The sequence below is a fragment of the Aricia agestis genome, chromosome 12, assembly GCF_905147365.1.
Source record: "Aricia agestis chromosome 12, ilAriAges1.1, whole genome shotgun sequence".
Classification (NCBI taxonomy): Eukaryota; Metazoa; Arthropoda; class Insecta; order Lepidoptera; family Lycaenidae; genus Aricia; species Aricia agestis.
In genome coordinates this window covers 13,088,423-13,114,336 of record NC_056417.1, presented here as the reverse complement: position 1 = coordinate 13,114,336, position 25,914 = coordinate 13,088,423, and the positions used below count along the sequence as shown (strand labels likewise).

General features: G+C 37.2%; 2 protein-coding genes across 2 annotated transcripts in view; one reads left to right on the top strand and one right to left on the bottom strand.

Moving 5' to 3' along the window:
• Window positions 1-1,821: 1,821 nt before the first annotated feature.
• LOC121732789 (uridine 5'-monophosphate synthase) lies at window positions 1,822-4,658 on the bottom strand. The gene is made up of 4 exons (XM_042122767.1): window positions 4,397-4,658; window positions 3,834-4,308; window positions 3,296-3,759; window positions 1,822-2,488 (listed from the first exon to the last, which is right to left on the bottom strand). The coding sequence occupies exons 1-4, from the start codon at window positions 4,547-4,549 to the stop codon at window positions 2,159-2,161; spliced, it is 1,422 nt and encodes a 473-aa protein (XP_041978701.1). The 5' UTR covers window positions 4,550-4,658; the 3' UTR covers window positions 1,822-2,158.
• A 1,459-nt stretch (window positions 4,659-6,117) lies between these two features.
• The window catches only part of LOC121732787 (gastrula zinc finger protein XlCGF57.1-like), a 33,438-nt gene continuing 13,641 nt past the window's right edge, over window positions 6,118-25,914 (top strand). Inside the window, exons 1-5 of the mRNA XM_042122764.1 lie at window positions 6,118-6,690; window positions 6,871-7,066; window positions 7,569-7,735; window positions 9,359-9,534; window positions 17,979-18,213. Coding sequence (XP_041978698.1) covers window positions 6,672-6,690; window positions 6,871-7,066; window positions 7,569-7,735; window positions 9,359-9,534; window positions 17,979-18,213 — 793 coding nt within the window. The 5' untranslated portion in view covers window positions 6,118-6,671. The remainder of the gene's footprint in view (window positions 6,691-6,870; window positions 7,067-7,568; window positions 7,736-9,358; window positions 9,535-17,978; window positions 18,214-25,914) is intronic.

Here is a 25,914-nt window from a genome sequence, read left to right as displayed (position 1 = left end):
CATGGCCGAATCAGAATCCGTTGCCATATTAGGTACCTGTTCAATCTGCCTGACAGCACTGCTGGTCGAAGGTATTGGATCGTATGCCGCAGCGCTGGTGGGAGGCTGTTGTGCAACGGCCATCGAACTTGAACAAAGTAGCGATTCGTTCACCACTGCGCTGGCCGGGGGCCGTGGGCTGACATGTCCGCCAGCAGGTCCCGACGGTGTAATAAGCACACCTTGAATAAATAAACGAACTGTTAATTTAATTGGTTAAGTGACTGCCCCAAAGGCAGCCCGCATTACCAATAATTTTTAAGCAAATATTAATAAAGTCACAACCCGAAATGGCTGACCGCATTAGTAATTTACTGCTTGTATGTATTTCATTACATTATCGACAAGGTGACATTCCTAGAGAATGCCCGCACTGTCGTTATTTGTAAAGTGTTAGCCCCAGAGACTAACCGCATTACATATTTTGTGGGTAGGTTTGCTAATCGAGTTTCTACCACATTTATTACTAACCTTCAATGTATGGCGGCTCGGGCAGCGACCGAATTGTAACGGGTGTCTGCGACCGGGATCTTGAACTCGACGAATCCGACGAAGTCTTCGACGAGGACGATGAGGTCGATGTTGTAGTCCGCAAAGGTCGTCTATCACGATCTTTGCGTCTCACACGCTTGTATTGCTCTTCCAATTTCTTGATTTTCTTGAAAAGTTTAAAGTCGTCGTAATTATCACGTGTACGTTTGCCCATATTGGTTAATAAATAATAATAAAAGTCTTTATTTCAGGCATAAGTACCCATAACACGATATGTGTAAAATATTATGTAAAGTTACAAGTAAAATAATGTTAACACTGTATAGGGCATAGACTTAATATATAATGTATAGGGGTGTCCAGTCAGAAAAAAAAAGAATCACTTTTTGTTCTGGTTCATGTGAACAGAGATCCACCGCACGTACATAAGATTATTGTAGTAGTCGTCAGAGATAGCCTCGAGTATCCTATTGCCTGAGCCGCGCAGTCTGTGCCAAAATGCAGCCACCCGAGATCTTATGATGGCAAAAAAGTCAGGGACTCCCGCCTCCGCAAACATACCCGATGCACTGCAGCTACGGGGGAGCCGCATAAGAGTTCGGTATGCATCATTATACTGAACTCTTATACGGCTCATCGACTTTTGTTTAAACGTAATCCAGAGCTGGCAGGTATACATGCTAAGGCAATATGCCTTAAAAAGTTAAAAGAACAATAAGGCGCGCGAAAATGTGCAGTCTGGCGAAGCACTGAATGCGTAATGAAGAACGGAAGATCGGTTGAATATGACGATTATTAATCTACCCTCACATAAAAAAAAAACAGGGTAGATTTCCACAGATTATAATATCTCAAATACAGTGCAAAGATCTGGCAACACTGTCTGCCTACTACATGTATAGGTACTTAATGCTAATCTCGAGGACAAAGCATGAGTATAATCCTACAAATATATACTAGTAATCTGTGGTATAATCTGTGGTTGATATACTCTTTGTAGACCGCGCAAAACTTTAAGATGTGTCTGTAAAAATATAACGGGAACACGTAGTGTTTTATTTCTAGGTTTCTTTTTAAGACACACTACACAGCATTCTCAATAGCAGACTTTGCAATAAAATAGAATGTTTTATTTAAATTATGTCTGTATTACCTATACAGGGAAAATAGCAAAAAGACAATGTACTTATTAGAATTTTATTTAATGGTCCTTCTAAGTTTGTAACATAAGTATTTTACACTTACCAAGAAATATAATAAAAATATATATTATATACTTTTCTTTCCTTCTTCACTTCTAAAGTTAAAATACTTGAAAATTAACAAAAACATCATAGGTATGTTAACAATGTAATAGATTAATACATACATTTCTTTGTAAAATTCAAAACACATGTAAAATGTTGGTCCCATAAATGGAATGTAAAATATTTGCCACCAAAAATGTCTTATAAAAACAACTGACTCCCAGAGCTTTCAAGTTTTATATCCTTACATACTATGGTAACACCTCGATGGTGGGAATTGCAGACACAAATAGATTTTAAATTGTTATGCCCGGGGGTGCCGCTTGGGAGTTGATACTTGATGCGTTAAATATAAGATTGTTACAATAGTAAAAAAAAAATTACTTTGAGGTGGAGATTCTCTTTTCATAACATTCCCACAGCCTATTTTTATAGACAAGAGCTTGGGTTTTGGGATTTTTAGCTTTAACAATACCCCTACCAACAACAATCACATCTGCACCATTTTCTAGAACCACTTTTTCTGGTGTATTGTATACTTGTCCTAGGTCGTCCTTAGAGCTTTCTAGTTGAACTCCCGGTGTCAACTGGATAAGGCCAGGGTCCACAAAGGTATCCCTCTTTTGGCAAACAAATCCAGTTATCAAGTGAGGGTATTTGGCAGCCATTTTTGCTGTAGCTTCTGTATAGTCTGGTGTAATAAGATTACCCTAAAATGCATAAATATTTGTGTTAAAGAATAAAGAAATAAAATTACAGTGTAAACTCCATGTAACGTCACTCTATTTAACAACAAACTCTCTAAAGCGTCGAAATCAATTGACTTTGGTTGGTTTAGCTTGTCTACCATACAATGGTACACTCTACATAGCATCACACCCACTCTCAATAACGTCAGCATTACAACAATTGAACAATAAAAAGTACCATTTAAATTACTAAAATTAGTAAAAACTGCGCAGCTGTGTACGTTTTTTTGTCGCATTGTTATCCTAGACCGCAATAAACTCGACTTTCGGCATCATGCATACAGAACTTTCTAAGAAATTAGTCCTTTTGTTTACAAATTGAGATTGATTTGCATGTGTATGCTGTTTTAGACCCTAGTCCCTAATTACTAATAATAAGGAGTCATGGATTATTATTAATATTTATTCGTTATCATAATATTTCTCAGTTATACATAAAGTTTCGAACTGTAAATATGGTTAGTAAAAGAAAATCAATGACGAAAAAGTATTGATTTTTCTTCCCTCCATTTAACAACAACTCCATATAACGTCATAAAATGCATGGTCCCTTTAATGTCGTTATATAGAGTTTACACTGTAACTTAATTTAATCCATAAATCGCAGATCCTTGGAACTCTATTGTTATCGCGGTTGGAGTCAACCACTTGGGGCTTGACAGCTTAAACTAGTAATTCTTAACCTCTTAGGTCATGAAAAAATATAACAAAGGCAGCACTGGAAATAAGTATTAAAAGTTTTGTTAAAAATCAATATTATGAACTTACCTCAGAACTCATTTCAGCTAACAAGAAGACCCCTCTTTCATTATCTTGGTCATTTAGAGCCTTCAATATTCCTTCCCCAGGCAAAGAATGGGCAGTGACACAATCGGCCCACTCATTTATTTTGTACAAGCCCTTTGTATGTTGTAAAGACACAGTGTTGCCAATGTCAGCATATTTTCTGTCTTCTAAAATCAAAAAATTGTGTCTTTGTGCCATCTCTTTAATTTTCTTTGTAAAATCCAAGTGGAAATCTTCAATTATATCGACATGGGTTTTTAATAAACAAATATGGTCCCCTACTTCTTCCACAAGATTCAGTATTTGGGTGCACGTAGTAAGATCCACAGACAGGCAAAGGTTTGTTTTTTTGACTGCCATAATGTCAAAAAGCTTCTTTGCTATAACATTTGTAGCTTGTTCTGCTCGCTTCTCATATGGTATTAGCGTCCTCTGGAGACTGGTAGCTATAAAAACAATAATTTTTAATTAATTATAGTAATAAATAATATGTTACGTTTGACATTGTTTATATGCTTACCAATAACAGGGGCTTGAACATTCTGCAAGTAAGATTTAACATTGGCACTCATTTCTTCAGTTATTTTTTTGTTTGCAACTAATATTTTCAGAAGCTGTGTCATTGTGAATAGTGATTTCAGCTTCACATTATTGTCTTCTAAATTTTTTCTTCCAGTCTGTTCCCTGTCTAATATCACAATAGCTTCCTCTGCTCTAAGCCCTTCTTTTCTGAGGTCATTTATAGTTTCCAATACGCTAGAGCCTGATGTTACGACATCTTCTATAATTAGGCACGTGTCACCCTGTTTATAATGACCTTCAATCATTTTCTTAGTTCCATAGGATTTAGATTCTTTTCGTCGCATAAGCATTGGCATTTTCGCTTTAATGCTCAGTAATGTAGCAACTGGCAGGGCTGTGTATGGAACTCCACATAAATGATCGCAGTTGTTATCCTTTACTGCAAATTCATACAGTAACTTAGATATCGAGTCCTATAAAATCATACAGGTTAAAAACTTGGGAAATTGTTTTAAAAATACATTTTATTTCATTCTGTAAATAAATAGATTTTATGTTTACCATTATTATAGGATAGCTAACAATAACCCTTAAATCAAAGTAAATGGGTGTTTTTAAACCAGTTTTAGTAGTAAATTCTCCAAATTTCACAGCGTCGATTTCGAACAAGTTTATAGCAAGATTTTCAAGTTGTTTTTCGTATTCCATTGTCATCGCGGAGGTTTGTGTTGTTATACTTTAAAGTGTGTTCAACTAATTGTAATAATTTTAAGATAAAATGTTTATAAAAAGAATATAAAAGAATACAAGAGAATACAAAAATGAAAATTCACGGCCTGAAGCTTTGCGATCGCAATCACATGTACATGACACTGACATTGACATTTGCTTTTTTTTTTCTTATTAAGGCACTTCAGCTATTTAACCATGGCCAGTGTCGAGTATATTATGGCGGGAAAACAATAATTCTTGACGGTCTATCGTCATTCGTCAATCGTCACTAGGGCTCCATTTCACCGCGGCGCACGGAGAGGCTACGCACGAATTGACTCACGTAGCTTGCTCGAATATGGCGCACAGTGCACACGTAGCTCAACGCTGGCCACGCTACGCATGCTATAGATCAGTTAACTAAAGCTGGCTCGTTCACAGTGCTCACACTTATGCAATTTCACTATACAGTATGTTTAAAAATATAATATGTTTGCATCAAGATAAAAATTATCGTATAATCTGCGTACGATAATAATATGCTATGGTACATCGTACGTACGCACAAAGTTATCGTATGTATACGATAACTATCGTACGGTTCCGAACCCTGGCCGCGCGCCGATCACACGTTACTGACTTGTAAGTTGTAACATCACGCTGTATTTATAAACAGTAGTATAAGAAAAACAATAACTGTCCCCTTCACGCTCATAAGATATACCGCGCGTGAGAGAGACGGACAGACTTTTTATGATGCGTATCTAGTACGACGTCACGCCACGCGCTTATTCGCAGACACTACACAAGCGCAATGTTTAAATGTGTTGATCGTGCTAGCTCTTGTTAACTGACCTGTATGCACGGGATACATGGAAGCGTATACATAGGCAGTGGAAACATTGACCCACATAGTCAAAGAAATAAATCCGCAGCGTGCGCCGCGGTGAAATGGAGCCTTCATAGCACTGACGACTGTCGACTGACTATCCACGATAGAGCCTATCCACATCAATGAAAATTTACGTCAACGTATCGTGAAAATGCACACGTAACTATAGTCTGTCAAAAAAGTGAAGAAATTAAAAAGTGGCAACATCGTAGGTAGTGTCATCCCTTTTTCTTAGATTGATTTGAAAGGGACGATATTGCCACCGTGGCACGTTACCGCATCGTTCCACGTTGACGACGTCCTCAACGCGCAACATAACGTGCCACGGGCCGCGGCCCACGGGCGGCACGGCCCATGTTACCGCACCGTTCCACGTCGACGACATCGTGACGTGGAGATGTGGACAGGCGTCAAGAATGGTAGACCTTTAGTGTAGTGACTCATTGTAGGTCTACCGATTAGATCAAGTAGGTTATCAAGGTACCTACTTAATCAGCCGTTACAAAAGGTTCACATTTTTTTTATGGATATTATCAAAAATTTAACTGCAAAAATCCATGTAACAATAATTTTAATTTATAGCCCTTATCTGAAGGCTAGAAAAAAACTGTTGTCAATGCCACTTGACACTTGACAGTTAAATTTTTATAAAACGTCAGTTTGTGTTTGCGTTTATTCGGTGACGCACGCAGGTGCTTCATTTTCGGCACATACAACCGAAGTATTTTACTGTGACCTAAATGTGTTTTTGATTATAACCAGGCTATTGACAGTGATAATAGAGCCGTAAACTTTTAATCTTTGCAATAACTCAAGATACATAAGGATTTTGACTACACAAATGGAAAACTAAAGTATGAAAAAGTGTTGTAAAAGTGGGTGAAAACAGTGATCTCAACTTTTCCCGCCTATCTACAAACTACAAAAAATTACCAGTCAATTGTACGCTCGAATTTTCGAATGTAAAAACGGGCATAAAAAATACGTCAGTGCCACGATTAACAAAGCTATTTCGGAGCGTATAAAGTGGGGTCGCAGCCCGCCCCCTATACGCTGGGTAGGCAGCTGACAAAGGGTAGTCAACCCCTATTCGGAGGGGAGCGTGGGCTAAGATTACCGTTAGCGGCACATTGTTAGGGGAGAAACTTATTTCGAGTTTTTATTTTCAAATTCAGAACGCTATAGCGAGGCTTACGACTATTTTGTATCTTGAGTTCTAAATGTATAGTAACAATGTGTAGTAACATAGAAGGTAATTTTTATTTATTTATTTTAAAAACAATTCTCAAAAGTAAAACTTTTCAAAAATATTTTTCTTTTCCAATCACTAATAAGTAATTTTTATTTTTAACAATCAATTTTTTAAACCATAAAAAAAAAATTACATCCTTGTAGACCTTTAATTTCTTATGTTATTGTTTTGTTTCTTTAGACAAAGAGTCAGAGATTAGTGTTAAAAAACATTATGCTCATAACAAAGTGGCAATAGTGAGCCAGAATGAAGACGGACGGACAATATTCACATGTGTAGAGTGCTCGCAGGAGTATGATGAGAAGGACAATCTACAACTTCATCTAATATCACACTATGATGAATTTAAATTCGTGTGTGAAGTCTGTGGGAAGGGGTATGTATGTTTTTATTATTTTTCTAATCTTCTATGGTCCATATAATAAATCACAGACTAATAACAGTGTAATAAGTGATGATAATAGTTAGTCAAGATATGCCTTTCCTTTCTTTAAAATGTTTTGAGTTTCACTCCTAGTATGAAGGCGAGGACATGACAAAATTTAAAACATGTTTAACTTTGCCTTTTTCTGTTCATCTTAATCTTATTTCAGTTTTGGTATGATTTTTGGAGTGTTAAAGGCCTCATTGCCAAATAATGTTAATGCTTCAATAATGGACAAAACCAGACACAATAGCTTGTCTAATATTATCGCAGCCGTATGTGACCAGTTGGAAGTTGAAGCATTAATTAACAATTCATAATAATTGATTTATTTTGATACCTTATAACATCATCATAGTACTTTTTGTCCTGCAAATCTTAGTTACTTTTGTTGTAAATATATTCATGTTGCTTGATAAAAATTAAAAACTTTATAAATTGTATTTTATTGCAGCTTGAAAAGGAAAGAGCATTTAGATAGACACATGCAAGAACACACTGGGATAAGGCCACACGTCTGCCCGGAGTGTGGTAAGGCGTTCAAGCGGAAAGAGCATCTCAACATACACGTCACCATCCACTCTGATGTAAAGGTTCTAGCATGTCCAATCTGTAGTAAAAGTAAGTACATTTTAAAAATAGAATCCATTATTTACTTATATAAATGCGAAAGTGTGTCTGTCTGTTACCTCTTCACGATTAAACTGCTGAACAGATTTTGCTGAAATTTGTTATGGAGATACTTTGAGTCCCGGGAAAGCACATAGAATAGTTTTTATCCTGGAAAAATGTATGATTTCCACGTGATAAACCAAGTTTGGCGCAATGTAGTTGCGGGCGTCATCTAGTTGTTACTTATTCTTATTACCTATAATTTGAATAGTTTTAAACTTAATAACAGCATGTGCAGTGCAGTTATTCCATATGTAACATACTTGGAGTAGATATCATGTATGGGTAGTTTAAGATTCATGTTATTATAAATAGTTTGTCATGTACTAGACGACACCTACAACTCCATTGTGCCAAAATTCGTTTATCCGTTCAATAAACTGTACATTTTTCAGAGATAAAAACCATCCCATGTCCTTTTCCGGAACTCTATGTAGTATGTACTATCAGACAAGTTGATTCATTGGCAGATGGCGAGTCTACGTAATTTGTCAAACTCAGCAAATGAATTTCAATTTCTGATTGAGTCATGACTCATGACTAATATTGAATTGACAGAATCCGTCCAAATGATGTAGGATATCATTGTCAACTGCCTATGAATCAATTTCTTTAATGGTACCTCTATTGCAGGGGTCACCAAATGGCGGACCGCGGTCCGCATCCGGACCGCCGACCCATTGTGTGTGGACCGAGCATGTTCGAAGATGATCTTTGTTCATCTTAGGACTTCAACATCTCCAGGATTTAATGTCAATATTAGCTTGCACCAATATTTCACTCCAAACTTCAGAGAGATAACTAATAAAGAGAGATAAAAAAATAGTTACTTTTCTCATATTTTTTTAAATCTTTATTTTATAAAGGCCATACATCATAAAGATTAAGCCAGCCTTTACTTTTCTCATTGATATCTATAAAAATACTCGCGTAATTTCCGTAATTACCTTTATTTAATATATTTTTTTAAGTAACTAGTAAGTATATAAAATGTGTGGACCGCAATGGTCATTTCATGTCTTAAAACGGACCCCGAGCGAAACTAATTGGTGACCCCTGCTCTATAGTCTATACTCTATAGTCTGTACCAAACTTTAGCAAAATCAGTTCAATTTTTTGGTTTGAAGAAGTTACAGACAGACAGACACTAGTTTGCATTTGTAATATTAGTATGGATGGTATTGGCAAGTTCCAAATAGCCATACATTGTCATCAGTCATTACTGATCATATTACACCTACGAATAATAAAAAACTAAGGAAGAGTACCTGTGTCAAAAAATATGTCCACTAGTCTACAAAATGTGACCCGAATACATGCATACTTTATGCATGTATTCGGTACACAATTTTGTGTAAATATAGAAGTGACAATAATTAATGTCAACGGCTTCATTTCTGTAAAGAGTGTTAGTGTTTCGTTGCTATTGCCATATTTTAGTGTGCAAAAACGAACCAAATTCAAAACGGTTGAAGTATGGGAGTTATGTTTACTTAGTTTTTATTATTTGTAGTATTACACAGATAAATTAAAATATATGTTTATTTAAATGAAAGGCAGCTTTTGTTATAGAATTCAACCGAAAAGACCACCTACAGAAGCACATACAGACACACAACAAACACTTCATGGAGCAGGGTGTGATCGGTGACTTGGGTGTGCCCAACATCAAGATGGAAGTTAATGATGATGAGGAATACAAGGCTGGCTCGGACATAGGAAACACGGAGAGTGATCATACTGCTGAGGTAAGTTTAGATACATAAGGGTGAAGCCAAACAAGCGTAATTTGTGAGTTGTGAGTCGCAGAATTTCGGCTGGCAGATATTCTGCTGCATTCCGTTTTATACAAAAGTCCTGTTTGATTCACGCGACCGAAATTCTGCCACTCACAACTCACAAATTACGCTCGTTTGACACCCTAAGTGACTTTAAGCCCTAGGGGCTCGATTCTCAATTCTCGAATATCGATTCGATCGTAGGGACTCGCGCGTGAGATTCGAAGCTTGCGAGTCGGGCCCCAAAATCTGCACGACGCGACAGCTTACCGCGCGTTTTTAGATGTTTATCAAAACACATTGATGAGTGGCAGTCTTCCATACAGTGCGTTTTTCGCATAACTTTGTGCTATGCACAGTAAAACTCTGGAACGAATTGTCGCCAGCAATATTTCCAGACCAATACGATCTGCAAACCTTCAAGAAGAGTTTAAAAGGCGTTTTAATTCTTAATCACACATGGTTATTTCTAATCATGATATTCGACATGACCAGCCAGCTCCCTATAGAAGTCGTATAGAGCCAAGTTCTATATTTAGCGTTAAATGTGAGAGATAAAATAGCATCCCTAATACCCTCGAGACCCCCAGGGTAGAGGGTGGGTCTCCCTCCCTTTCGGTCCCTTACATTATTTACTTTACAAGTACCTACCGCTATGTACTATAAAATGCCGGTCATATTTCGATAACCTTCTAAAATTGTATATATGCGCGCGGCTTTCTAACCACATTTTCAGATTTCCCACAGATAAGAAACGTCGGTTTGGAAATTTATGAATAGAGATCATGTTTGTTTAAATATCCATACTAATATTTTAAATGCGAGAGTGTGTAAACTATCTATCCATCTGTCTGTCAGTTATCCCACGCCCAATCCGCTGAACCGATTTTGCTGGGTATGGAGATATTTTGAGTCCCCGGAAAGGACATACGTTTTCAGGATAAAGGACACTTTTTATCCTGAAAACGAAAAAAATGTACGGTTCCCGCGCTATAAATAAGTTTAGGCGCAGTTGCGGGCCCGTCATCTATTATTGTATTATACATAAACGCGTGTTGAGCGCTTGTCATCTTGCACGTAAAGTTTGTCTTTAGGATGTGTAATCTCTGTAAAGCCATGGACCATTTAGTTATCTGAAATTTCTCTAAGCGGGCCGCTAGACGATCAATTTTACGTGTAATATTTACGTGTTGACAAAAAATGTTCCATGTTAACCTTTTTTTTTTCAATTGCCGCGTCTTTCAATCTTATTGTTCAATATAGTAGGTTTAGTTAGGGGCTGCCTAAAAGTCATCCAAAGTCCAATCCGACTTAAATTAAAATAACAGTCTGTGCGTTACTTTAACAGTAATTATAAATAATTATCATAAGTAATAACTGATTAATGATTATAATTGTATTACTAAAGAGCATTTTCGTAAAACTAAGTAACTTTGAAGTATAACTCATAGTATTATAGTATGCAGTAATAAGTTACAGAGACCATTGCCAACCGGTTACGTAGGTCGACTGCCCACTGTATGTTAGGAAGATGATAACGGTACAGTTTGTTGTATAGCATGTCAAAAAAGAGTAGACGCTGTACACAATTTTGAAATCACATAAAAAATGAATTCCAAATTGTATATTGATACAATTTGGGACAGATAGGTCCAGTAGTTTCGAGGCCTTTTCGATGAAACCTTTCCTAAGTTTTGTTTGATTATTGATTTAAATTATTTATAGATATAAGTTGTGACATTAAGTAGGAAGATATCTTTGCCATCTGTGATGCTGTTAAAAAAAACAAAAATTGTATGTGTTAACTACCATATTATACGGGACTCTATCTCTGTGATGTTAGTCAACGGTGTTTCACCACCCGCCCAAAGAGATTTGCCCCTATAAGTGCGTATTGCGACGCCACAAGCCATTTAACCCACGCTTGCAAAAGTGTGAGAGCTGCACAGAATTATAGCTTGAAATCACCGCATGAGCAAAATTATTGACCTTTAGGGAAATCGCAGACGGCACACTTTTTGTGTGATCGAGTCTGCGGCGCACATAGTATCGCGCCATGTCGACTGTAAGTGCCACATACAGTCGGCATGGCGCGGCCATGCAGATTATATTATGTGCGCCGCAGACTCGATCACACAAAAAGTGTGCCGTCTGCGATCTCCTTTACAGTTATAAAGTATGATAGAGTTCTACCATACTAATATTATAAATGCGAAAGGGTTTCTCTGTCTGTCTGTTACCTCTTCACGCTTAAACCGCTGAACCAATTTTGCTAGAGTTTATTAAGGAGGTACATAAGATACTTTTTACACCGGAAAAATGTACAGTTCCAAAGTGGTAAATTTTAGTACAAAAATAAGTTGCGAGCGTCGTATAGTTTGGTATTACGTTTCTTTCAAGTTTCGCTGGATCCTGTAACTCTATACGGGGATCTAACTTAAACTAAGAATAACTAGTACCTACTACCTACTAAGTACAAACGAAATGGAATTTAACATTTTGTGTTTCTTTTCTATTTCTATCCACTTTACCTACTTATATTGCGACAACTTAAGAACCTATTATTATTAGTTGCGTTGCCAAGAAATAAAGTCTAAAGACTAAAATTGTCAAGCCAGATCCGGCGGTACCTCCGTGTAGTTGAAGTAATTTTAGTCCTCCCTACACGCGCGGCAAAGGGGATCTCCCCCTTTACGCTAAAGGGGAACTCCCCCTTTAAGTGGGACCGAAGGGGTCCGTTACCTGTGAACTGTGAGAAGTTTTTGTTCAAGTGGAAATGTTCGTAGGAGAATAGAATATTCTACAAAAGCCGTTATAAGTAAAACTACGGTCCACTGTTATAGTCAAAATCATTCTTATTCTAGCATGCTTAGCATGGTCATCATAGAACGGTTTCTTTCTAGTCAAGAATAATATAAAGTGATAGACAAAAGAAATATTTTTGTCCCTTAAATCAGTCAGTATGTTTACGCGATTCCGCGATTTAGAATAACCATACACGGTTTTTTTTAATGGGCAAAACGCCAGTATCAAGACGTCTTCCGGTCGCGTCATCTGGCAACACAGGAATGCTAGCAACACCGGAACTTCCCTTCTGTCTTCTCAACCCATGCCTGCAGGGATGCAACATCTATTGTTTTATAAACGTAATTAACTATAATCTTATATTTTACATCTAACATCACAGTCCACAAGTTTAAAGTAATAACACAATTAATAGTATGTCTATTCTTTCGCATTTCTACAATACACTACTAATATTACCACCGAAACAATGGGGTTTCGCTCTTACAACTCGACAATAAGGTCAAAAGGTGTTAAAACAGATTTGCCGTCGACTGTACCTGTTCTATATAATCTTATACATTCCAATTTCCAGTATAATATTATACCTTTTAGGATTCCGTGCCTTAATGGTAAGGACGAATAGAATACCAAACTTTAAAAAAAAGTCTTTTTTCGCCGTAATTATTTAAAACATGTCTGTAGGAATAATAACATAACCCATTGGTATAATTATTATAGTCGTATCAATTAAAATTTAGGTCAGTAACACATGTACTCGTGTTACGCCGACGAACCCACCTACAGGCTCTAGCCTGTAGACAGTACATAAGGCAGGGTACATACATAGTATATAGGGGTTATGTACGGGGTGGCATAACCCAAGGTGGTAACCCCTTTCGCACCCCACTCACTAATCCTCTCGGGGTGGGCGCTAGCTGCTAACAAGCTGTTATTTTTGCGATTTTTTATTGAAAATACTTTTTTAAATATCCATTTCAGAAGGATTATTATAGTCGGCTAATATAGTAGCGGTTTACGTTTACATCATCATCATCAGGAAGAGTATATTATACAAAAAAAGTAGTCGTTTGTTTCTCTTCATCGGAAGTGCTCAGATACTACTAGGCTGATTTTGATAAACACATAATATGAGCAGATAGAGTTCAAACTTCATAGTGTTAAGTGTTGACAAGGGTACAACATAGACTTTACAAACTAATAACTTTAATGTAGGATGACGATATTACATACATTTGCAATGTTGGATGGTTCGCAAGCAGTGACGGATTAAGAGTACTCGATGCCCTAAGCAATCCATGCCTGCGGGCCCTCCTATCTGTTGTCAACTAGAATCGGTCTTCTGGTGCCCCCTCAGACGTGATGCCCTAGGCAATTGCTTAATTTGATTAAGGGTTAATCAGTAGTGACCGACCGAACATTCGGTTTCGGCCAGTTTCGGCCAAAAAATCTAGTTTCGGTCTTAGTTTCGGTTTCGGCCAAAATATAGCCGAAACCGAAACTCATGCATCGTTCGGTAAACTTCGCAGTTAACTCGAGCTTGCTTGCCAGCGAGACCCTGGCTTAGTTCGCCACCATCTATTTAATCATGTTTTGAGATTATGTATTCCAGATTAGTCCTAAATCAAAAATTAGCACTTCTTTTTTTTTTCATTAAATTGTCTTAACTTATTTTTATCGAAATTATATTATTGAATTTTATTTCTACGATAGAAGCAGGCTTATTTAATATATTATAACTGTTGGCAAATTACGTGCTATTTAAACAATGTTTCCCAAACAAACGATTTAGTAAATGCTATAATAAATTGATTATATTGTGTGTGAACTTTATTTACTTAAGAATTTTGTTTGGCTGTGAGATTATAAGATATCTTAGAATATATCTTGTGAGATTTATCTAGTAAATCATCTCGCCTCACTCTTTTGTTTGGACACGCAATCTCTTAGGACTTAGACCGTTCCTACCCTGCTAGAATCTTATCTAGCCCACTTCCCCGTAAGCTTCACTCTTGCGGCCCTCAGTATATTTTTCATATTTAGTGGTAAAACGCCTTCTGGAGAAAAAAATATGACGTCAACTGCAAGTTTGTTTAGTCATTTCGTTTTGAACTTCGACCGCGGTCGTGTCCATGTCTCCCATAAAAATAATATACTGCAATTATTGATTTTGTTTTCAGTAGTACGTCGTTCAGTAGTATGTCTAAGGGAGGATTTCACCAATCGCACAACTTCATTTTATAAAACTTAGTTCTCATTAAACGCGTTCCTACGGGGATCAATAAAAAAGCAAGAAACGATATATAAACTACCTAAACGTATCATTTTTTTCGTCTATGATTTTCGATTCGCCACGACACTACACTGGCAGGACTTTAACGGCTTTAATGAAGTTTAACCGTGCAACATTGGACGTTCTGAAGATGAAACTCGGATTTGTTGTGATCTTTATGTTAGTGAAATGCAATTTAGTGCTATAAACGCGTTTACACGTGTAGAACCAATTTAGTGTATAGTGTATACTAAATTGGTTCTTATTTTTATCGAAAGCGCGTTCTATTTCTTAGGTGAATCGCACCTAAATAAAATGACTTCAAATAACTTCTGCTCTTGTTTCTTAGGGTAATCCTTCGTTATAATACATTAAGGGGAATTTCACCAATCACACTTAAACGTTTTATTAAACTAAGTTCTCATTGAACAATGAACGCGTTTATATGGCGACGTGAATCTCGTTTTGTTTCAAATAGATTCATATTTCAGATTTTACATTCTTCATTTAATCGCGATTAATGAATCTAAGTTTACGTTATACGATTGATTGATGATTTTTATACGTTTTTATCATCCTTGAGCCTTGTCACGTTGTTTTAGTAACAAATAGCAAGAAACGATAAATAAGCTAACCAAACGCATATCTGTGAAAACTGTCAACTTAACAATTTTTTCGCCTATGTTTTTCGATCTGTCATACACTACACCAACAGGACATGTGTTTTATGAAGTTAAAACTCGAATATTGGGCGTTCAGAAGATAAAAATCGGATTTGCTGTGAATGAGACGAAGCGCATCTACTTGGAATCGTATAAAAAAACGGAATATAGTACAAAAAGTTATTCGAGTCTAAGAATAATAATATTTATGGTAAGAAATGTCGCAAAAAGTAAAAAATTCAATGTGGTACTTTTTCTTTAGTTTAAAAATTTGTAATTTATGCTAAAAATCAATAAATTTCAGTAAATAATCGTAATTTTGAATGTTTTACCTAGTTTCGGTTTCGGTTTCGGTTTTGGCCGAAACTAAGAGTAAGGCCGAAAGTTCGGTTTCGGTTTCGGTTGAAAAATCAGTTTCGGTCGGACACTATTAATCAGTCACTGTTCGCTAGGTGCCATGCCGATTTGGAGCCTCTAAGCCCTAAGGTCGTACGATCTACAAAAATGCCTTGTCGTTGTCACTCATAATTTGCATTACGTTTATAAACTCTAGCACATGCAAAACAGAGTCTACTTTTCAACGAAACTTGACTACAGGGAAGTATCACGTTTTGTGTAAAAGTTAACTCTATTTTCGGAATACTAGAGTCGATATAAGATTGCAAGTGGGGGGCGACGAAGACTTTTTGACGGTTCTGTGGTCTAAAACAGTTGATTAATGATCACTTCCACTCACGGTCAGCCAAAAAACACAATAGCAAAAGCTAACCCATTAAGAAATGACCATTTATGTACTTAATTTACTTAGGGTGAAGCCAAACGAGCGTAATTTGTGAGTTGCGAGTCGCAGAATTTCGGTCGCGTAAAATATCTTTTCATACAAATCATAACTCACAAAATTACGCTCGTGTGACTGATGAATCTGATCGAACAGGACTCTTGTATGAAACTGAATGCAGCAGAATTTCTTCGAGCCGAAATTCTGCGAATCACAACTCACAAATTACGCTCGTTTGGCTTTACCCTTACCTATAGTCTATTCGCGTTATGATAGTACTCACTTAACAGTGAGTCATCAGTGCAAGATGCAAATATTGAATTTGATCAAAAAAAATAAGCCGCTACTTAACTAGTCAAGCCATTTCGACGGTTGAATGCGATCTTCCACAAAAATTCATATTATACACTATAAAGGGTTTTCCAGAGTTTGTGGACGTGCGTGTATGAGCTGAGGGTAAACCCAGAACCTGTTAAAAGACAGTCTTTTTTTACCAAAAATTGCGAGAATGGTGAACCGTTGGTTTTTCCGTTAACAGGGTATACCCCGCTACCCCGGAATTTACCAGGATTACCCACCAATTCTAGGTAAAACTAACACAATAGGACGTCTTACCACCACAAAAAATGACGACTTTTAAAAGCATTAAGGTTATAAAAATAAGGACAATTCTTCAACAAAACCCCTCCGGGCTAGGTAGAGTTTTTTGCCCGTCCCACTACGGGCTTACAACCTACGCCCCTTTTCACATTTTCGACCAGTTTCGCAGTGTCTGTCGTTCTCCGCCGGACGTCGGGAGTTTCGTTTAAAACGTAACTGATAGTTTTTATGGTGCTGAGTGCATAAACAGAGTTTAGTTGCAAATCGTGTATTTGTAGTACCTATCATGGCATACGAATATGAGGAAGACGATTTTGAGGTACGTGATGTGTTGTTAACAGACTCATAAACCTAGATTCTAATTTCTAGACTATAGTCTATAGTCAGACCTCTGGGTCTCTGCAATAGTCGCTAACCTTGTTAGGCCATAAGATTACCTAATAATATTATAGCCTAACAAGGATGGCCATAATGTTATGTGTTTATATATGTACTAGTGGTCAACCCCGGCTCCGTCCGTGGTACATGTAACATAGCCTTGAAGCACTCAGGGACATCTTAGCTATATGTATATTGGTGAAAGAATTCTTGAAATCGGTCGGTCTTGAAGTTGGTCCAGTAGTTCATGAGATAATCGCGTTCAAACAAACAAACAATTATGATTTATTTGCGACAATATTCATGCGTTCTAGCGATGGGTTCCTATAACTCGATTTGTTACTGTTTACAATCACGGTAGGTAGAAGACGTAAGTGAATGGAGTGGACAACATTTGAACGCATAATCTTATATCTTTAAACGAGCAATTCTTGTGCAGCAATATATAATTGGAATCTCGGAATCGGCTCCAACGATTTTCATGAAATTTAGTATATAGGGGGTTTCGGGGGCGATAAATCGATCTAGCTAGGAATCATTTTTAGAAAATGTCATTTTATCCGTGTTTTATCGAATACCGATTATACCGAGCAAAGCTCGGTCAAATAGCTAGTTATGTGTAATGTGTATAGTTAAACAAACAGTTTTGATAAATATGTTCAAATGCTGACTTTCAGCATTTTCGCTGTGTATGGAGCATTTAAAATACATGTTAGATCTTTGCTGAATGTATTAAGTCATTTATGTTTGGACAATTCCTCTATTGAATATCTTGAACGCAATAAAGTATATTCTATTCTATTCTACGTTTGAAATTCAAATGCTAGTCATTGTTTTAAACGACTTCCAAAAGGGAGACTTCCAAAAAGGTTCTATGTTCGATAATAATTATGTTCTTTATACATTTTTTTTATTTTAGATGGACACAGACGGCAGCTACGATGATTCTTTCGACCCGGCGATGGAACTAGCCAAGCAGTTCCTGGTCGCCAAGGACGAGATGTCATACGAGACCTATGTCAATGGCAACTTCGACCCTGAGCGGCCACACGTCTGCCCGCTCTGCGGCAAGAGCTACAAGCGGAAGGACCACCTTAAAATCCACAGTTGGACGCACAAGAAGAAGGAGAAGTTTTGTACGGAGTGCGGGAAAGGTGAGTCCTTAGTATATTCTTTCAGAGTTTTTTTTACCACATGTCGGCCCGCTCTGCGGCATTAAGAGCTATAAACGGAAAAACCACCTCAAGATCCACAGTTGGATTGACAAGAGGAAGAATTAGTTTTGTACAGAGTGCCGGAAAGGTGAGTTTGTAGTCCTTAGACCAAGGGTGGCCAACCTTTTCGACACTTGGGCCAAAATTCGGAAGTAGAATTTTACCCCGGGCCGCACTACCAAATTTTATGTATACTCGTAGTGCACGCCAGATAAGTCTGCGCACAGTCAAAATCGGATACTAATTTTTCCTACTAGAACTTAGAGCTTAGAACAAAAAATGTACTGTAATAAGCAAAGAAACACCCCAGTCACGCGCAGAGTTGTCTGACACGCACTTTAACTTAGCAGCGCACAAAAAAACATAATATTTGGAGTTTTTTTAGCGCGGCTAGCGGGCGCTCAGTACGTTATTTTAAAGTCAGCCCCCACTTTATGTAGAAAAAGCATGTGTTGATTTTGAAAGAAGTGTTTGTTTGCTTTTTATAGTAGGTATGGGTAATTTTAGTATTAAGTTTTTTTTACTTTAAAAAAATGTGCTCGGCTCCGCGGGCCACAAGGTGGCAGACGGCGGGCCGCATGTGGCCCGCGGGCCGCGTGTTGGCCACCCTTGCCTCAGACCTTAGTATATTTTGTTCAGAGATTTTTTGACCGCTCGTATGCCCGCTCTGCGGTCAGAGCTTCCAGCGGGAAAACCACCTGAAGATCCACTTTTCCTCCAAGTTTTGTACGTAGTGCGGAAAAGTTTGAAGCCCGTTTTTGTTCAGAGTGGTTTTGACCTGAAAGTTTCTATGAGAGTGATGCTTATGCTACAGACATAGAAGTCTCGGAAATAGGGTTGCCAGGCGTCCAAATAAAGCCGGACACATTCAGGCTTTTTGATTGCGTGTCCGGCCAAAATTAAGAGGAGTCCGGCTTTTGTAGAGCCTTGAATCAATAACTTTATATGAAAATCCTACTAATTTTAGACGGTTTTACACCTAATAAAATGTAGAATTGTATGTTAAATTGTCTTACTCTACTAAGTACTCGATAGCAGGGCTTTTTTTGTAAAAATGTCCGACTAAGCTGGCTGCTTTGCCCGGCTTTTCGGTTTAGCGACCTGGCAACCCTACTCGGAAAAGGTGAATTTACTATGAACAGAATAATTTATTACTTCTCAAAATTTTCAAAAATCATTTACGATAACGTTATAATTACACTCCTATTTAAAACTAATGCTTCCGTTCTGTAATTATATTGGCGTGAAATATTGTATATTTGTATTTTGTTTTAACCCATCAATCCCCAAGCGGCACCCGGCTGTCGTCTATACCTATGGTGTCTGCCATTCCTACGATCGAGGTATTAAGCAGTAACAACTTAAAACGGATCTCAATGAAAGACAGTAGTTTTAGTTCTTCATACATTTTTCTTCCACAAGGGTGAAGATTTTCTTTTGCAATCTATTCGACCGTAGAAAGAAACACTTGCTTTGGCCATGCTGCGGTAGACAAAGGCCCATTGAAATTTGATAACGTTACGAATACGCAGTTGGCAGGTCCCGCTAAACTCAGTATACAGGGTGTAACTAATTGATAATACTTTAGGGTGTGTATGTGTAACTTTTGCATGGGAAAATTCCTGACGCACGGGCGCTTGCCCAATGCCCATACAAATCACAAATAATGTTTGCTCTTTCAGTGCTGCTACTTTCACAGTGAAGTCTATTTATAAAGGGGACACATAATATTATGTGTCCCCTGTATACATATTATGTATACACCTTAAAGTACTATCACGTTTTGTTACATCTTGTAACTATATTCCGTGAGGTCAACATAGTGACATAGCGTGCTATGTGACCGTAGGGGGCCGTTAGTACAGGGAGGGGACCGAATCTACGTTCATTACTTGATCATACCATGTTATTAGTTTGTGATGAAGGCCTGTTCCATACTAATTATGTACTAATAATTTAAATTCGGAAGTGTATCTGTGTGTTCGAGTTTTTCGCTTAAACTTCTTCCTTTATTTTCATGGATATGGAGATACTTTTGAGTTCTGGTATTTCCATTAAAGAACATATAGAACTGCTTTTATCACGGAAAAATGCGCGGTTCCCGACAAACGGATTCTTGCTCTAACGACTAGTACTTAGTCTATTTTTATAGTATTTAGTAGTGCTCATTAAATGGCTTAAATTTCAAATTAACTGAGCAAAAAGTTTACTTAGCAAACTGCTGTTGAAAGTATATTCCGTCATCCGTGTGAAATTCCACTTGGGGCCTTTCTGTGCGCCCCGGGGGGGGGGGGGGAGGCCCAGAGAGGGGCCCCCCAGGAAGTAACGGTCGCCATGGCAACACATCGCCCCCCCACAACGCTTTAGGGTTTCACAAAGTTAAACAGGCCTTGGCCGAGCATAAAAAATCAAATTTGAGTCGGCCTATCGCGAGGGGTTCCGTAAATTACCAAGTAAGAAGTCGGTTAAAAATTACATCTAATATACTTACTTATTATAAAATTCTGGTGTCACAACCGATTTTGATGAAATTTTGTATGTACATTCGTTAGGCCTGAGAATAGGATTTTGTTTATTTTTTATATTGATAATAGAAATAATTTATATGGCAAAACAACATTTGCCGGGTCAGCTAGTTTTATTATAATATATAATGGTACAGTTAAACCGTGACACGAGCCATAATACGAAGTGTTGTTATACCTCGCGTGGTTACTAAAATACATATCTCCAATGTCATAGTTTTATAATGTCTTGTCCTTGTCTGAATTGTCTGTCAAGTGTCAAGGGAATTTTCTATTTATTGTAATTGCTGTAACGTCTAGATCTGAATACACATTTTTTAGCCGACTTCCAAAAAAGGAGGAGGTTTTATGAGCAATTGATAATAATATTCTGGCACACCTAATTGATATCATTATCGGGCGATGATTTAGAATTTATAGTTTAGACTTTCAACCATAGAATACTCGGATTGTCAAATTTCTTGAAATGTAGCCTGATTAGACTTTTTTTTAAGTTTTAACCTAAGGTCTTAACCCTTTGGCATCGGATCCCTAAAAAGTTTACACGTGCCAGGTAAAGGAGGACTGAAATATCAATATTTTGAGGCGAGGCTTTCACGGCTTCATCGCGTGACCAATTATTGTAAATAGAGAAAAAAACACAACAGTCAATGCACATTGTAGTGGGGTTCTAATATATTGTTAAACTCTACAGCCTCTACATATCGTCAGAAGATGAGTTACGGCCGTTCCCAATATTCAATCTATCTCTGGTTTAACATACGACCGATCGCAGGTAACATTGAATTAACATAAAATATATGTCTCTAATGTCTAATGAAAGCTATTTCTATCTCTAGTAGGGCAAAACCTGAGATAGATCAAATATTTTAAACGGCCGTTAATGGTTGGTCTGACAAAATAGGTGTCAAAGATTTTTCCTTGATTCTTAATAAGTGAACAAAACAGTTTTGTTTGATACAGTAAACTTGGTTAATAATTAACAAATATATTATGGGAGGAATTTAAGAATAATAGTAAAATACTCAAAACGAGTCCACAAATTCAAACCAAACATTATGTGGGCGAACATAAGAAATAACAAAAGCAAGGCACCCCACTAGGTTAGGTAGAGATTTTTTGTGCGACCCTCCTGGGGCCCTATAATTTTTTCTGGATATTTTTTCGATACTAGGGGGTGAGGTAGAGGCCCCCACTGGCCGAATAACGTTGAGGGTGTCTAAAAAAAGAACGTTCGATTTTTAAAACCCTATTTGAAATTTGAAAAGAATTCTTTGAAAACAAATAGTTTGGGAGTTGAATACTTATTGTTGTTTTGTTTTTACTAGTTACATGAGGTTTATATAGTAGGTAGATTTTAATAGTTATGTAATTTTTTTTCCTTAATACAGCCTCTACACTACACGTTTACATTAAGGACCAGTACTAGGGACATTACGAATGTGTAGTGGCATATTCGCCTATGCACTACTAATATATATTCTGTGCCTATGCTCGAGTATCAACAGCTTTACAATCATGGCACTATTTTTGATTACGTTTATATCTATGACTGGAGGCCTCAATAATCAGATTTTAGTACTGAGTTGACAGATCGTCTAGACTCTAGGACCTAGGTCTTCTCCAAGGTTACTCACAGGATCTTCGAAGTCTTCTTTGTCTTACACTAGGGATTCTTTCTGCTTTCACTTTTTCTTGAACTTGATTAACCCTTTTACTGCCGCATTCAGACGAACATTTATTATATAGATGCTACGAATAATAAAAACTAAGGAAACGTAACTTCAATCATTTTGAATATGGTTCTCAAGGTTCTTTTCGCACACTAAATTAATATAGCAATAGCTACGAAACTCTACATTCAAATTGACAAAATAAAGCAGTTGACAATAATTATTGTCACTTCTATAATTACACAAAATTCTTGCATGTATTCGGGCCTCGTTTTGCATAAAGTATGCATGTATTCGGGTCACGATATTTTGTAGAATCGGAACAAATTTTTTGACACAGTTACTTTTCCTTAGTTTTTATTATTCATAGCATAAATGTAATTAATTTAAAATTTTGACATAAGCCTCATTCATTATATGTCAAAATTTTCATTAAATTGTAGATTAATCACTGAAATGTCTCGGAGTGCGGCAATTAAATCTCTTTCTTCTTAAACCTACGAATATAAGCAAAAATCCTGTGTAAAGATGATACTTGGTACTATCTAACCCCCCAGCAGACCGAAATAGTTGGGCGATGTTCAGGGGAGATTTTACCTCCCCGGAGTATTTTAGGGTAAATGGGGGGATATCGATCGTCAGCCGTGCGCAGAACACCACCCGATTTTGCGGGGATATTTTGGGTCCTATGATATACGATTTGGGACTTTGGACATGTTTGAAACACGAAAACTCTGTGTAGCTTCGTTACTTATTGTTTGGCGCCTATTGGGGTTCCGAAGGTCCTGTCTTTTTCTTCGATTTTCGAACTTTAGTTTTGGCTTTTCGAACTTTAGTTTTGGCTTTTAGTTTAAAATCATGAAGTGCAGATTCCAGTTTCTTAGATGTACTATCAGAGAAGTTGATTCCTAGGCAGATGGGGAACCTACGTAGTTTGGTCGAGTTATGTTAAATTCAGCCGACAGATCACAAATAACCCGACCAAATGACGTAGGTCCGTCAACTGCCTATGAACATCATAGACTATGCTAAGTACTCACATACGGTTTCGCTCGATAGTTTTACTCGAAATCGAGCAAAAACCACCGTGTGGACCGCAAAACTCACAGCTCGAAGGCTCACATCGAGCCAGTTCGAAGGCTCTAATCGAGCCGGCTTGACAATTTTTTTGACACTAGTTTTTATTATTCGTAGCTAATTTCCTTCGAACAGGAGTAAAACTATCGAGCAATGCTGAATGGGTGTACGAAAGCCCGAGCCGTGGTTTTTACTCTACATGATTGCTCGATCGAGCAAAACCGTATGTGAGTACTTACACTTAAGGAAAATATAATATGAATCAATTTCTTTGATGGTACAACTCGCAGAAATGACCTGAGCACCTGCGCGGCTAAAATGATCCTTTGGAGAATCATATTATGATTCATTTTTTGAAAATTGCAAAATTGACACTCATGTTTGCAATTCAGATGTCTAAATTCGTACTAATTTGACATTCGTGAGTTTGATTGTTTTGACAATTCATTTTGTGAATTGCTTGAAGGGAATTGCTAAATAAGACCATTTTAGCCCCGCTGAGCTGCGTCCATAGTGTCCTTAGATGAGGTGCTTAGTTAACTTCTGCGTGTTATAATACGTATATGTAAGTAATTAGGATGCAGGGATTTAGGCAGGTGATACGTAGGTAGGTGTATGAATAGGCGTTTATCTACTTCCAATGCTAATCACGTAATTGGGTGTAGGTGTATCTACCTACCTGGTATTTAGTATCTACCAAGGTAGATTGGCAGTGTTAGAAATCTTTTGCCCTGAAAGAAATCACAAAAACTGACAAACGGATAGAAACTTATTAAAACCTATATCCATCGGATTGGATTGGAAGACGTAAGTGAATGGAGTGGACAACATTTGAACGCATAATCTTATATCTTTAAACGAGCAGTTCTTGTATATATGTATAATGTACATATATATATAATTGGAATCTCGGAATCGGCTCCAACGATTTTCATGAAATTTAGTATATAGGGGTTTTCGGGGGCGATAAATCGATCTAGCTAGGAATCATTTTTAGAAAATGCCATTTTATTCGTGTTTTATCGAATACGGAGCAAAGCTCGGTCAAATAGCTAGTTTTATTAATTTAAACAAACCTTGTAAGTTGTAACTTACCTACTACATCATCTGACTATTTTTTTTATTTCAAATCATTTTCCCGGTCCCGAAGCCTCCGTGCAGAAAAACGTCATTTTTCATATTGTTAGTTACCGACTTCTTTCACTTACGTCATCAATATTTTTGATAGAAGCATGTCCCTCTGGTAGAGACATATCCCTTTACATATAAACATGTCCTCATACGTTCAAACGGCTTAGCCTGGTGACCCCATGGCGAAAGGCGCGCGAACCGGTACACACCACAAGGTCGGCTATTTTCGTAACAAGGATGATTGGCTAACTGTTAGCCGGTGGTAGGGCCCAAGAGTAAGTGGCTAAGTGTTGCACATTTTTGGTTAATTGTTACCCTGTCGGTGGTAGGACCCAAGGGTTAGTGGCTAAATGTTGCAGGTTTTTGGCAAATTGGTAGACTTCCATTGGTGGGGCCCAAGGGTGAAAGTGGCTAAATATTGCACATTTCTTGCCTGACTATGACGAAACCAAAAATTAAGGGTAACGATGAACGTTTAAACAAATAGTTATGACCGCATTAATTGCAGACATTTAATAATATTTTTTGTCACACTCATTAAATTTAAGTAATACATAATTGAAAGAACTTTAAGTGCAAATTAAAATGCTATGCAATGTCTTAAGAATTAAACGGCTAGGTTTAAACATAATATATAAATTATTTTTTGGTCTATATTATCCACTTTTAATTAGAAATGATACATATAGAAGTTAAAAAAAATATATCCGTTACCATTTTAACATTATAATAAGTAAAACATAGGCACTATAAATATTATAGTTTATAATATAAACAGCTAAAACTTGTATTAAGTTGGCTGTATGGGACAGCTGCGTAAGAAGTGTGGGAAGGGAAGTGGATTTCCCCCTTTCTTTAGACCCCTTTACAACCCCTTTTTGTCCGTCCCTAATACCACAAACTTTGTAACGGCAACTTAGTAGTTACTACTTAAAATTCATTCAAGTATGGACTAAGCTTACTTACTTAGTAGTTAGTCTTAATACCAAGAAAACTAAAGGCGTATTTTGAATAAACTCGTTCTTGGAAGTGGGTTAAAAACGATTTCATTCATACTAACTGTACTATAACAGTATTATTGTATGAAAGAAATTAATATAATTATAACTAGCTGTCCCGGCAAACGTTGTTTTGCCATATAAATAATTTTTGGTATGAAAAATAGATGTTGGCCGATTCTCATAGATACCGGATAAGCACAAAAAATTTCATCAAAATCGGTCAAGCCGTTTCGG

What these genes read in the sequence shown, in the direction of transcription:
- LOC121732789 (XM_042122767.1), bottom strand. Translation starts at nt 4,549, where the DNA reads ATGACAATGGAATACGAAAAACAACTTGAAAATCTTGCTATAAACTTG. An exon ending in TGTTCAAGCCCCTGTTATTG is followed by an intron (nt 3,760 to 3,833) that starts GTAAGCATATAA and finishes TTGTTTTTATAG; the next exon opens with CTACCAGTCTCCAGAGGACG. An exon ending in TAGCTGAAATGAGTTCTGAG is followed by an intron (nt 2,489 to 3,295) that starts GTAAGTTCATAA and finishes TATGCATTTTAG; the next exon opens with GGTAATCTTATTACACCAGA.